The sequence below is a fragment of the Harpia harpyja genome, chromosome 22 (assembly GCF_026419915.1).
Source record: "Harpia harpyja isolate bHarHar1 chromosome 22, bHarHar1 primary haplotype, whole genome shotgun sequence".
NCBI classification, from domain to species: domain Eukaryota; kingdom Metazoa; phylum Chordata; class Aves; order Accipitriformes; family Accipitridae; genus Harpia; species Harpia harpyja.
Genome location: NC_068961.1, coordinates 2,100,720 through 2,115,084, shown reverse-complemented (window position 1 = coordinate 2,115,084; position 14,365 = coordinate 2,100,720). Strand labels below are relative to the sequence as shown.

The 14,365-nt window shown below is 41.1% G+C and overlaps 1 protein-coding gene across 4 annotated transcripts in view; it reads right to left on the bottom strand.

Annotated features, from left to right (window-relative positions):
• The window catches only part of GEMIN8 (gem nuclear organelle associated protein 8), a 37,147-nt gene that overhangs the window by 8,408 nt on the left and 14,374 nt on the right, over positions 1-14,365 (bottom strand). For 3 of the 4 annotated variants that reach the window (XM_052773893.1, XM_052773895.1, XM_052773892.1), the window contains exon 5: positions 612-2,636. In XM_052773893.1, the coding sequence (XP_052629853.1) occupies positions 2,386-2,636 (251 nt within the window). In that variant the 3' untranslated portion in view covers positions 612-2,385. Of the gene's footprint in view, positions 1-611; positions 2,637-14,365 lie in introns of those variants that run through there. The other variant, XM_052773896.1, reaches the window with a different exon arrangement.

Here is a 14,365-nt window from a genome sequence, read left to right as displayed (position 1 = left end):
TTCTCTCTACTTCCAACCTCATTAAGCATATTAAACCCTCTTAGAAATAGCTAAAAGAACCAAAGGCAAGGAAATTTCTTGAATGTTTTAGATGAAGTAGGAAAGGAATTCAACTTTTATCTTGTATGAAGTCTCTACAAGTACTTCTAGAGACCAGAATTTTTGCTTCTGCTAGGAGAACCAGCTGGATGCAGAAACAACCACAGTAAGAACTGGGAATTGGGTTGAAAAGTAAGAACAGCCCAGTCCTACCCATCCTTTCTTTCTTCTGTACTGAACTGCATGGGGGAGACACCATCACCATCACCACACTGGAAACATTTCAAATTGGAAGAGACCTACACACGTTAATCTGAGACAGGGTTTTCCCCCAGCAGATGCAACAGCCCTCCCATTCATTTTGTAGCATACCACGCATGTGGTATTGACTAGCATTCCTGTGAAAGTCCTGTCAATACCCTTCATGCTTCTGAATATGTTAGAACTGTCCTTGCTTTAAGTTCCATCTTCCTTAAACAATACAGCAGCTAAAAGAAAGCTTTAGCATATAAGAACTGGAGTGCTGGAGTATGGAAGTTTGTTTATAAAAAAATAAAAAATAAATTACAAGGTGTTATGAAGAGAATTTATTTGGTCAACAAATGGAAACCCAAACAAAACACTGAATTTCTGACAAAACCTGCCAAAAACAAGAGTGAAGACAAATGCAGGACTGTTCATAACCCTTTTCCCTCTCCTGTCTCACACAAGTTATTTGGATTAATCACACGAGCAATAAGTCATGGAGACTGGGGGCTTTTAATTTCCGTGTTCAATTTAACTCCATCTCATCACATCTAAAGTGAAAGAGGTGGAACTGAAATGAAAAAGCTGCTTTGAAAAAACATAGTAACTACTAGTAAACGCAAAGATACTTTAAACTCCACCGCAGACTTGTTTTAGTGCAGCTGGCTGCTGCAGAGGGCACAGCAACTGCTGGCGGGTATGACAAACTACACATGCTACAGAGATACACCAGACGCAGTGGGCATGAACTGAAGTTAGAATTTTAGTTGTGACCTTCCTCTGTTGCCAGATAGGCACATGAATGTTTGTCACAATTAAAGCAGTATAAGGTTCCTTTGCCCTGGCACGGAAATGCTGCTTAATACAAACTACAGCCCTTCAGCACACAATGATCCGTAGCAGCAGTGCTTCACAGAAAGTCCTTGGAAGTGTTTAAGGTACCATTTTCTAAGGAGTCACCAGTATTGAGGGGCCAACTTTGCCTCTCTTATACAGACCATTTGTGTGCCTCACTCCGCCTGGTCAGCTATCAGTGGGGCAAGCACAACTGACCAAAAGTAAAGAGTGACAGAAGTGGAGCCAAACAACCTGCGCAGATGGATGAGTATGCACAGAGGCACATCTAACTTGCCTACATTTAAGCTTTGTGCATGTAATATGCAGGTGGCCATCAGAAAGCTGCACCTAAAATAAACATAGCCCTCAGGGCTACATGGCTTCCACACCTCGATATACAGTGTACAGATGTACCCTTAGTCTATCAAACTAATACATCTTCTTTAAAGCTTGAAACCAACCAGATGCTTTTTATTAGAATGGCAAAAATCACTGTAGGCACTGGCCCCAAGAGTGCTTTGTCCTCTTAAGTTTCTCTTCTGCTAAACAGATCTCTAACAGACAGGGCCACATCAGGCTTCTCGCCGACTCCCCCCCTTCCCCCTTCATTAAAACATTTTTCTATATAATGTTGCTTTAGAGTCAAACTTGTGCCAGACAAGTATCAGTCTGGAAGAAAAACTTCCTGCTTTATTATAAACCTCTGAAAAAGAATTCAAATGGCTGGGCTACGGTAATTTGATATGTTGTATCTTGGCCAGTGGACTCCCGGTTCTCAAAAAAAATCCAAGATTAGCAGACATAACACTTCAAGCTGTGCTGTGTTAAACAGGATCCAAATGCTGCTACGTTAAACAAGACTAAAAAATGGGATCATTCAATTTCCTAAATGGGAAGAACAGACAATTCGTATAGTCTTTTTCTTTTTCACATCACTTTAAGTTTTCCCAGTTCACTGAGTATAGATGCTTATGTTCCTTGCAAGCAAGGCAGGTGGGTATCAAATGAGTGAAACTATGACTTTAGACAGGTTTGATATTACTGTCCCTCCTATTACTACTTGACAACTCTATGTAGGTAGAATGGACCGTGAGCATCGCTGACAGACAGTGTAAAAGGAACACAGGGCAAAGAAACATGCTGCCCTTGCCAGCCTCTGCCCCAAAGCCCAACCAAAACCAAAACTTTGCAGTTCTTTCAGCAGCACAACCTGAGGCAGCTGTCCCTACAGCCCTGTGCCATGTCAGAGCACAGTCCAGGTACTCACAGCTTGAGGGGAATAATGGGCCAGTATTTGGGCTGCTTTTTATCACAGTTTCTATCAAAGATAAGCTGCATGGCAGCCTCCATTGCCTGGATTTTGGCAGCTTCAGCACCATACAGTTTCTTCATTTCTGCCATTCGCCTCTCTCCAGGTCTTTCTGCAGGTGGCTGCACAGAACGCCCCATCCTTTTGTGAAGGTCTTGATCAGCCTCCACGTACTGGTGCTCAGCTTCCAGCTGCTGCTGTCTCCCTAGACAAACAAACCACAAGAGACGTAAATTATTGAGCTATGAAACCAATCACATTTCATTTTAACTTTTTAAATATTTCATATTCAAATTCGTGCTGGGTCTAGAGGGCCAAGATCCACACATTCTAGGTTCAGCCAACTTCTGCAACTTACAAAACAAATTGCATGTTACTCGTCCTGCTGTGCTCATTATGCATAGTGACAAATTCCTACTAAATAACATGACAAAGAAGTCATGACTGGAAGAAGTGGGGAGAAAGGAGGAAGATCCTGGAATTGAATCCTAAAACTGTAGAAAACCTCTGTATTAATAATAACAAGTAAAAATCAGCATTGCTTCATTTCTCCCCAGCATGCACATGCCCTGAAAAGCAGAAGAAAAACCAAAAAAACCCAAAACAAAACGAAAACCAACCCACCCAATCCCAAACAAGAGAGTTGTTTCCAAAGCAATGACTTAGCAGCTGAGATAAGGAAACAATGCACAGGACAATGCACCTTTAGCTGAACCATAGCCAAGAGAAAATGTAATCAGTTACTACTCTGAAAATGAACAAATCAGTCTGTCATGCAAGTGTCTGCCATTAAGTGCATCCAATGAAACACAGCTGTAAGCATTGCGTTTAGATAAACTATCCAACCTCATCCCTTTCTCAAGACTTGCAAAGTTCAAAACTGGCAGCCTTACTGCTATTGCTCTGAAGACAAACCAAAACAGCACCCAACATAAAGCCCTGCACCACGTCTTTTAAAGAGGATTTAAAACAGTTCAGAGAGGTGAAACATTTGGACCAATCTGTCATCAAAAATCCTCTTTGGTAAGCCCTATCAGGAAGCAAGAACTTGATTTTGCGTGCCCAAATTTACCTCCACTTCCTGAGTGCTGCTCTGATGGAACAAATAATGCTCTGTGCCATTAAAACAGCAGTGCCATACAAGACTCTCCTCTTATGGGGACATTTCTACAAAATGAAAAAAATCACCTGGCAGTTGAACTCCTTTGCCTACCAAGGACAAATGAGGGTTCTCAAAACTGCATCACTGAAACAGTTCACTACTAGTGACAGCTTTTCTTTTTTTTTTTTTTTAACATCAAAAGGCACAGAGTGTCCACAGGTCAGGATGCATTAGTCACATACAGGACATGCTTCTCAGCGTTTGGTGCCATGTACCTCTTCCCTCCTTTCCCTAAAGCAGAGATTTAGCTTCCACAAAACACGTAACATCTGCAAACCCTAACCCAAAGTTAAGTATCCTGACGTATCTGTGTCAAACATCTGCCGTTTATTTTTACACTGGAAAGTACTGTACAGAGCAGCCAACTGACTGTCTGTCAGCCTTCCTAAATGAATTATCCCCCATACCTCATTTGCAGAAAATAGATATTTTAAACAGTATAATCAGAAATTTCAATTTTGGCATCCATTTGTCTGACAGGGATACAGAAAGCTTTTGTCCCATCATTTCAAACACCATCCACAGTTTTGTGTTGGTAGTCGAAGGACAGGAGGGCTTGAGGGGTTAGCAATTTATTCCAGAGAGCCATTTCACTTTATATGATTTTGCTTTAAGGGCACACCCCTGAAGTGGGCTGCACTGCCAGAATTCACAAGGAAACATACATTAGAGTCCATATGTGTTTTTGGAAGAGTCAGATTTATTTGGTGTGAGGCCATTTTAACCAGAAGGTCTGAATTAAAAGAACTAACATTGCCTACAGAGGGCCCAGCACTATGAGGACAGGCTATAGCACCCAGGCTGTGACTACACAGGTCACTTGCATCCCATTGAAACAAACTTCCTGGGACACCAGACTGTCCACAACTAGGTAATGTGCTTTTAAGCATGAACTTGATGCAAATTACACTGAACAGCGTTAGACAGAAAACAAGAATCTATACTGAAAAAAAATGTCTCCCACTGTAGGTTACACAGCAAAACTCTGGCAGGGCAATGAATTGAACCCATATTTGTTGACTCTCTTGGGCCACAAAGAGAATTCCTTGTACTTCTGTATTGCCCATGGAAATTTTTTATTCATTAGTTCCATAGCTGCATGCTAGAGACAGCTGCTTCCTCGCCTGCTTGCTGTAGAATGCCCTCCAATAGCTCATTGCACGCAATAACACTTAAGAAAAATTAATTTCTCTGGAGACAGATAATGAATTCTACTGTTTGGAAATTAAATGGGTCTCTAGCAGAAGCTTTAGGATGGATGAGTGGATTACAGTTTAGTGTGCATCAATCTCCATTTTGTAGCACAGAGTAGTTCATAAACCTGCAGATCCTAATGTTAACAATCAAAATAATAATACCAGTTTGAATTCCATTCTCAAAATTACCTAACAAATGTCTGGAGTATATGTTTTACTTTACACTAATCGGATGTACTGCCCTTAACTTTCTAACCTGACTTTTACTCTTCTATAGCTCCTGGTTAAAATATTCCTGGAGTAACTCTATTACAGAGTCTCAGACACGTAAATCAGGTCTCCAGAGTCCAGGCAGAGGGTGGGGACAGAAATCTGCTACAGGGACCCACGTTTTTTTGTACCAAAGGCTGAATTTGAGCATAAAACATGGCAGCTGTTGCTGGTAGTACCACTGTAGCTGTGTGGAATATGTTGCAGTTTCAAATGGGTTATTTGTGGAGAGATACTACCATGACAAACTGCACTGTCAGTGATGGCACTATTTGTTGTCATGGACAATCAAGGAAAGAGAAGCCATGGAACTAAATGGGTATGTAAACTACTGATTTTCCAAAAGCAGTATTTCCAGCCAAACACAGAGATAAGAAATAGATGACAGCAGAGAAAGTTTTGTCCCATTGAGATGCACACTAAACTCTCTTTGTTGGGGCAGGGGCTGGGAAGTAGAGCTGCTCTTATTTCCAGCAGTCTGGGTTCTTTCCATTATCTCAAAATTTACTTTAAAAACAATACAAAGCAATGCAACTTGAGCTAAATGTGCAACTACCCCTTCATCAAAAGGATGACAACAAGCATCTGACAATGGAAAAAACAAACAAACAAAATTATAAACTGTCTATAGACCTAAACCTATAGAGGCAACCGAAATTTCTCTGAAGCAAGCACCAAATATTAATCCATGAGTTAGGTATCAAGGTTTATCAAAACACTAATTCTCGGCCTGCAGCAATAAAGTCCCCAGCTTCAGAACAGATTCTCAAATCAGTTTCACACTCCAAATTCGTAAGTCATTGTGCTGCCAAGTTATAAATGTGAAACAAATAATTTTTACACAATTCTAAGTAGGTCCTCCTTCCACTTCACACAGACTAAAATAAACGTGCTTTCTTTTAAAGCGTTCAGCTTCAACTACTGGCAAGCTTCCTCCAATCATGAAACAGTGTTGTGCAAATATTCAGAAGGCAGGCAGGCAGCTGCAGTGGTGGCTGGCTCCTGCACAAAGGAAAAGCATTGCTGACATTTTCCTAATTGGTCAGTTCCATTTGTTCCCAAAGATGCTCTTCCTCTCTTGAAGCTCTTTTCAGAATTAACTGACTCCTACCAAGTCCAGTTCTGCTGGGAAGTCATAATTATCTGGCCAAAACCAATTGAGAGATCTTTTTCCAAATGCAGTAAATAGCCTTTTTTCTTCATATTTAAGGAATACTGAGATCTCTACCTAGCTCACACTGCATCCTGGGATATCATCAGTGATTCCAGGCCTTTTGAAAGGAAGTTTTGGGTTGTTGTTTCCCCCCCACCCCCTGCCACTTTTCCCACCCTTCATGGATGACTCTTAATCTGGGGTATGCTAGCTGAAAAGTGAACAAATATAGACAACTACCTCCATCCTCAGGGACTGCCAAAAGCAGGATAAACAGTAACTAGCACCTTAGCTATTCACTGCATTTGGGGCTTCATGGACACACAAATGCCCTCTTACATACTTTCAGCAAAACTATGACCTAAGCCCTTCAAGACAAGCTATTTTCCTCACAGGCCCTTAGAAACTCAGCTGTCTTGTTTCTCTTATTTTACAAAAAGGAAAATGTCATATACTTTCCGCAAGTTTGATCCACTTTGCTCTTCCTTCTTTGTAATATCCTTTGAGAAGCTTAAGTAGTAATAAAAAAAAATTCCTCTCTGAAATTCATCCTTTTCTTATTAAAAGAAAAAAAACAAAACAAAAACAAAACAAGGAGAAAAACAACCTCAAAACCGAAACCCAAATAAATTTCCTTATTTGGAGAGAAGTCCCCATGGAGACTTTTCAACATTAAAAGGAGATGAAAGTAGGGAGCGTAATTATCTATGTTGGATTTTTAATGAAAGATTCATTTGTATGGTTTCTTGTACCATTTTTAGCTCTTAATATTTATACACCCAACCCTTAGCTCCCCGTAGCCAGTGATCATATGCAACCTGACGACGTTTCTTATACAGGCAACCTTCTCCACAGTTCTCTAGGTGCACACACTCTGCAGTCTGCCATGTTCTGCCCCACACGATGGTAGTTATGGCAAGAGACTGAGGGCTTGCTCCTCCTAAGTGTCAAATGGCCTTTACCGACTGTGTTTCTTGCTTAGTTAGCACATTATTCTTCAAGGAAATATTGCACTTTCCCCAGCCTTGGTCTGTTTTTTCTTTTCCTTGAGACTGACCTATACCCCTGTTCACATATTTGTCTGCTTATTTCAGATGGTGAATGATTTTCTGTTACTGCTGCATATGCACTTTCTGAGCTTTCTCATCTTGTCTTAACTGATACCTGAGCTGATCTTGAGCAGCCCACACTAACAGTTAAAAACACTACCCATTTCTACTGATTAAAAACTCCTAGTTCTCCCTTTGAATGCCACTTCCCACAAGCCTATCTGCTGTGTTAAATGTTCTGCCCACACAGGCTTCTCAACGCAAAATGCCAGCTTCTTCATCTCCCTAGAAAAGCTAAGTACCTTTACCATAAACTTACATGTGAGTTTTTCTGAAGTGATAGCAGCAGACCATTTTATTATGCCCGTACTTGCATGAACCAGGCATACCATGGGGAAACCCAAAATCTCTGCCTAAAGGAATTCCAACAAAATAAGGATTTAAATCTGAGGATTTGTAAACAGGATATTCAAGGAGTTTAATTTCTACAGAGCTCTACGGAGCTCTGGATTTCCAGAGGGCTGACATCTTAAGCATTACCCTTTATCAAGGGCAAAGCTTTGCAGGGCAAGAGTTACCATCAGTGGGAGCCTGTGAGATACAAACAATTGTGACTTACACCCACATCTGTAAAGATAAAATATTCCAGGTTGCTGAAAACAGCATGGTCTTCCTTGCTGGAGGGTTACTTTGGAACACCAAGCAACTTACAGAAATTGTGGAAATGTACTGAAAGAAGAGAGACACGATTTTATAGCGGAATGAACAGCCTCATTCTAGCTGTGATTTGGCTTGGGGAAAATAGACTTATGTTTAAACTTCTCCTTAAATTTAAAACTTTGTGCTTGCAAAAAATGTAAAAAAAGGATTACAGATGACACAATGTAACTTCCCCCTTCCCATTTTTAAAGAGAAGTCTGATCTTGAAAGAAATGGAGACAGCTAGGCGGTATCTTACTGTGCCAGCAGTCTAACCTATGTAGAAAAAAATCAAATGCTGTAGCTGGCTTGAAAACACTGATTTGGAATAAAAGTGACTTTTTGGGGGAGTAATTGCCTGCAATGATAACGTCTCAGTCACCAGAGTCACAACCACCATGAAAGAGAACTACCAAAAATGCTGAAAGTATTAAAACCCCAAGTATCTACACTGACAAGTTTTCCATCTGCTAGTTGAGAAGGGAATGAGTTAAAAGAAATTGAATATTTCACCACATATATCTACAAGCAATGCAATATTCTCAAGAAAAAAGAAAATGTTCTGTTACAGGCTTTGAAGTAAGAGCAGATGTGATGCCTTGGCAAGCTTGTGGCAGTCTGAAACCATGGTTCCATGGACATTTTTCTTTCCTCAGCTACAAAACCAGCTTATGCAGTTTCTGCTTCCTTCCTCCCTTAGCTGCACGCTCCAGCTCCCAGGCTCCTCAAGGATGCCACTACAATTGTCTAAGGGGCCACACAGTGAACCCTACAAAAAAACCCCAACAAGTTATATTTAATCCCGGTACACTTCAGTGTCCTGGCACCACACATGCTGAACTAAAGGGGCAGCAATGGAGCAGGAGTGAATGGCTAGGAAGAAAAACTGCTTAACCTGGCTTTGGCACTGAGATGTGTTCACTGAAGCACAGCCTGACTGAAAACCTATTGGTAAAAGAAGGAAACAGTCTAAGGCAAGAGAGTGTGCTCCTTAAGAAAGACACAGTTGCAACAAGTTGTCTAAGCAGACAGCAAACAGATTTTGCAAATATGAAGTCCTCAGTTTGATGCCTTCTCTTTCACTATAATACAGATTTTCTATACATTTTGAAGAGGACAGCTCTGTAGAAACAGGGCGAAATTACTTACCAAGACAGCAAGTGAAGAGAAACTACCTTTGAAATCAAAATTAATAGAAAGCCAGGAAGTAAGGTTAGAACCAAGGTGTTCCACTTCCAGGTAGTATGGTTAGTACTGGGTAGTATGTATCACTCTCAAGTTAATTAAACACATGCCTCACTAATGAATCTGTAAAATTAATCTAATACTTTCCTACCTGACAGAGTTTTAAAGAATTAATTATCTCACATTGTTTTGAAATCTGTGGGTTAAGTTACTGGCAGAAAGTGACACAGTTAACCGGAGAACAAAGAAGCCGATTTCTGTTTTAGAAATAGGATTAAAAACCAAGAAGGGTTGTCTTGTGGTCTCCAAAACAAACTGCCAAAGATCCGAGATGGAAACAATACAAGCCTTCATGTCCATATTTACTCCAGCAGTAGGCTACACTGGTTACTGCCCAGCTAAACAACAAATCACCTTGCTTTTATTTTCTTCTATTACCTTCCACAATTAAACCCTTAAGAAGGGATATTCTTATCCCAACCAGAAAATGAACTGAAAAAATCAAACCCCATAAACATGAAGCAACCAGCTAGCCCAGTGGAACCTCAAGTGAAAGCCTGCTCTAGAAATCTGAATGATCTAAATGTAATTCATAATCAGGTATACGTGCAATTAGGATAGAAAACACACAGGCGAGCCTAGCGTAACCATGCGTCTGTATCACACCAGAGACAACAAGGTGTCCAGACTGTACGCTTGTGCCATCTGACAGAATTAAACAGCCAGGAAGTTCCTGACCGACCACTGCTTAGAAATTAGTCCAGGATCAGGCACTGGCAGCTGCCTTTAGTAAGGATCAAGTCTACAGCAATAAGATTAAATACAGACCAGCTGACTCTGCACTCCCATCCCCCAAAACAACTCCAATCTGTCACTGATGGCAACAATGCTGACGCCAGACAAAGACACCAGTGCTAGAGTAAACAGAAAGATTACTGAAATCTATATATAACTGTATCCATATATACACATACATTTATGGCACAGAGGAGACTGAACAAGGAAATGTTCATATTCAAAAATGCTTCTTTAAAAGCAAACCAGCACATTGAAGAAACATGAGTTTCACAACAATTTTTCCACATGTGCCCTGAATAGGAATCAAGCACATGCTACTTGGAAGAAATTGTTCCATGATGTACAGAGCGCTAGACAGCTAAATAATACTGAAAGTTTAGTGCTTTCAGGAAAAAAAAAAAAAAAGGAAGTAGCCTGTGTCAGTCTGCTAAAACAAACTCGCACATTCCAACTTTACATTGAAATTTCTTTCTTGAATCCAGCCACAGACTACACTGCTGAATTCAAGTTGGTTTTTTGTATGACATGAGAAACTAACTCGGTGATCTATGCAGGGAAATCTGCTACTTTATCAAAAACATTTGAAAAACAGGGGGTTTTGAGAGCAACCTGTAACCATGTAAATGATTTTCTGAAAGGAAGCATACTCTGGATATGAACTGACCTTTCAGTTAACCAACAGGTCCATCATTTAGTATTACCATGGACATGCAGAATTAAATAACAATCTTTGATCCAGGTAAACTTATTTTCAGCAAGTAAATATGCATTTTTTCCATGCTGTTAGTAAACTATAGTATGCTGCCTGGCCAATTGTTTTGAAAGAGACATCTGGAAAGAAGGTCAAACTAAAGGAATCCACAAAATATGTCACAACTTGTGAAAGAAAGGGCTGAGGGGTAGAGCTTTGGAAACTTAGTTTACCTCTGACCTTCTCATTGCTCATTTCAGCATTCTAGTAAATTAAATGAAATATACTTAAATACATAAGGATAATTGCTATGCCTGGTATTAAAAACACAACAAAAAAACATTGGGAAAATATGCCACAGAAAACCTGCAGACGTGCCTCTATCATACCTTCCACAAAAGGGAAAGGTTTGACACTAGAACTAGTTCCAGACTTGGTTGCTGGAGCAGAAGTCTGAGTGCTGCCTCCTTTCAAAGAGGCAGCTGGCATCCTGCCCTTCAGAAAGTTAAGTTGTACTTCTTCGCAAGTGGGAGCTCCACACCTCTCCTCTGTCTCTTCAATGGGGCAATTCACACGTGAAGGAAGTGTTTAAGTGACTTGAAGAAGACAAGACTTCAGAGGAGCAGAGCCATCAGACTAAAAGCCCATCTAGCCTGACAGCCTATTCATGACAGAGGTCAGTAACTTATGCCAAGGGAAGAATGCAAAAATCAGGGAATGCAAATAACTACACATCACCGGCTTTACCTACTGAGAAATGGAGAGATCAGAAAAAGGCAGATACTTCTTCCTGCACTCCTCCAAAGCCAGCCAGATGCTCTGCATCTACCACCTCAACACCTCCTCCACCATGTCACACATGATGCAGTCTCCATAGTCTGGACTCTTCTACAATTTTTCAACCTCCTTCCCACCATACCAGTGGCCAAAAATCCCAAAGCAATAACAACTGATGAAGTTTAAAGCGAGTCTTCCAACCGTTCTGCTCAGCAACCATATCAGAAATTGCAGACCTCCTAGAAATGAAGGTGCTCTCCAAGGCTTGTGCAGAGTGAGAGAATGGCAGCATTGGCTTGTTAGTATTTGAACAACCACATTAAAATTGAGGCCCAGCACACTCTTTGGAGACCTACATTCCTTGGCAAAGTTTCTCCAATTTCTGTGAATACAGAGCTGACTTTTAGACCAACAACCACTACTTCAACTACAAATGCAATTAAACCCAGGAGATTCTTATCCAGCTAAATGTGAACAATAACAATCAACAGTATAACATCCATGTTATTTATTTCAGTACAAATATCCATTTAAGATTTATTCTTCATTTTACATGGCCTCCATGATTTCAGTGTACTGCAGAGCAGTGTTATGTCCATGAAAATATCAGGGGGAAGCTCTGATACCTGGATAAATGGGTTTGGGTACTTTGGAGGCCAGTAACAATTGTAATACTGATGAACAGCTGGATCAATCTGTACTGAGTACTTCATATGGCTGCAGCACAACTGTTTCTCGGTGTGTTGTCCTATCAACCTTCTCTATTTTCCTGAGAGGCAGGGAAGTGCTATCACCCCTGTATTACAGGTCCAAATAAAAAGAAAATGGACACGAATTCCTAGAGCAGGAGGTGCTTTAGATTCCTTGGAATGGGCTTCAGAGCAGATCACATCACAAGGTGGCACAGGTGCTCAACCCAGCCACTGGAAAAAGATAAGAGTGACAATGTTCCCTCGCACCTTGTGGTTTAAGATGCATCATCCTTTGGGTATAAGTGACTGCTCCCTTCTTCCTGGAAGGCATGGTTGGAAGAGAAAGATTATTATTTTGGATATCTGTTGCTAAATTCTACCTATGTTGAAAGTTTTTGTGGATCTAGTCCCAAATGGCATGTCCAAGGTCGTGATGGAAGTCTGTAAAGGCCACCCAAGTCTGAGATGGGTAGCCTAACACCTCTGTCTGTCTCTCTTGATTTTGAGCATGCAAGGAAATGAGTTTCGAAAAGACCCGGGCAGATGGAAGTCTCCGAACTCTTAGTTTCTGCCTCCACAGCACCCCACGTTTCCCTAATGACGATGGACATGAATTCAATCTGGATACTTCTTATAAAACTGAGGCACAGTGAGAGACATTTAAAATCAAATGGTGCTTCTGAAGTCTTGGCATTAACAACACCCCATTAAAATTAGCAGAGGTAAACTATGTGTCTCCAAGCAAACCTGTACGAGTGGATTGCTTTATAACAGAGACGCTTGAGATATTTTGCTGCCATGCTCTGTTGTAGATTCTAAGCAGATTTTGTAGATAAAGAGCACGGAAAGCACACAACATCATTACATCCATTTCCACCTCGGTCTCTGACATCTGCTTTTCACAATTACTCCAGTGCTGTACACCCTGAAGCTTTAAACATTTTTGCTACAGCAACAGTTCCCCCAGGTCGATACAAAAAAGGTTGTGTTAGAAAACGCTTAACTTGTAGCCCACACTGTCACTGTCCACTTACAACATTGAGAGTATCATGCTAAAGGCAGACGAATTCAGATTTATCAGCACAGAACTGAGACAGAGCTCTCTCCTAAGTAAAATTATTTAGGAGATCCAGAAATGCTGCATGTGGCATGTAGATGGAACCAGAAGACAGACTGCCCAAGTCGAGCCATTAGCACAGAGCAGCTTTTATGCCACTTTTCCCTAGAGCTGTGTTTGTCAGCGTGGTCTCACCTGCTCTTTTCCACAGCAGCTGCAGCTGCTTTCACAGGCTTCCCTGCAGGGACAAAGAATGAAGAGAAGACTAGAGGAGCCACTCAGAGCAGCTGCAGATGCTAATGGCATAAGCAAGCAGGGAGACCTGCGTTCAAAAAAAAACCTACCAGCACCAGTTTTGAGTGTAAGTAGTGTCTGTGTCTTGCCACACCAAACTGTTACCATATGAAGCAGTCTTCCATAATAGCATTCTGAAAGCTATTTTTGCTCCTACAAGATGACTGGGGAAGGATTCCTTGTTCCACACATGGCCTCTCAGCCCTGGGGTCCACCTGGTGGTTCTTTGCCAAAGCTTTGCAGAGCTCAGGTACGTCACAGCAATGCCCTCAAGCCTTGGAAACTGCATGAACACAGAACAGGCGCTGACGTTCTGCTTGTCTGATCTAAAACTGAGTTACCACATGTATTTTCTTTGTAAAGATAAAATTCCAATAGCTAATCCATCACAACAAGCTACTGACCTGTTTCCGTGGGATCCTTCTGAGACCAATAACCATCAAAAAACAGCTATCAAAAGCAGATCTAGCACACGGACGGTGAGGGACAGGGCAGCTGAGAGGAGCAATGATCTGTCTCTGTCCTGCACATCTTATTCTCATATCCTCAAGACAAGTCCAGTCAGAAGGAATTTTACCACAGCACTGACTTACTAAGACCAGCAACAATACAAGATTACCAGACTTGTCTTACTGATTCATGAATAACTTAGGCATAATAGCTCTCTGGGAGAAAGGGTAGCTCAAATCCCGTATTTGTTCAGCAAAGATGATGTCAACAGGATGCGTTTTGGTCACAGGGATGACATCTAACTTAACTGTTAAGCAAAAGGTCTGGAATGAACAATTCTTCTCAGATCATATTGCTCATTCTTCTACCACTGAGGCTTTTGCTTACTTCCTGCTGAGGTACTCAAAATCCCTTATGAATAAATCGAACCTCTCAACAAACCACCTGAGGTATGTACTATC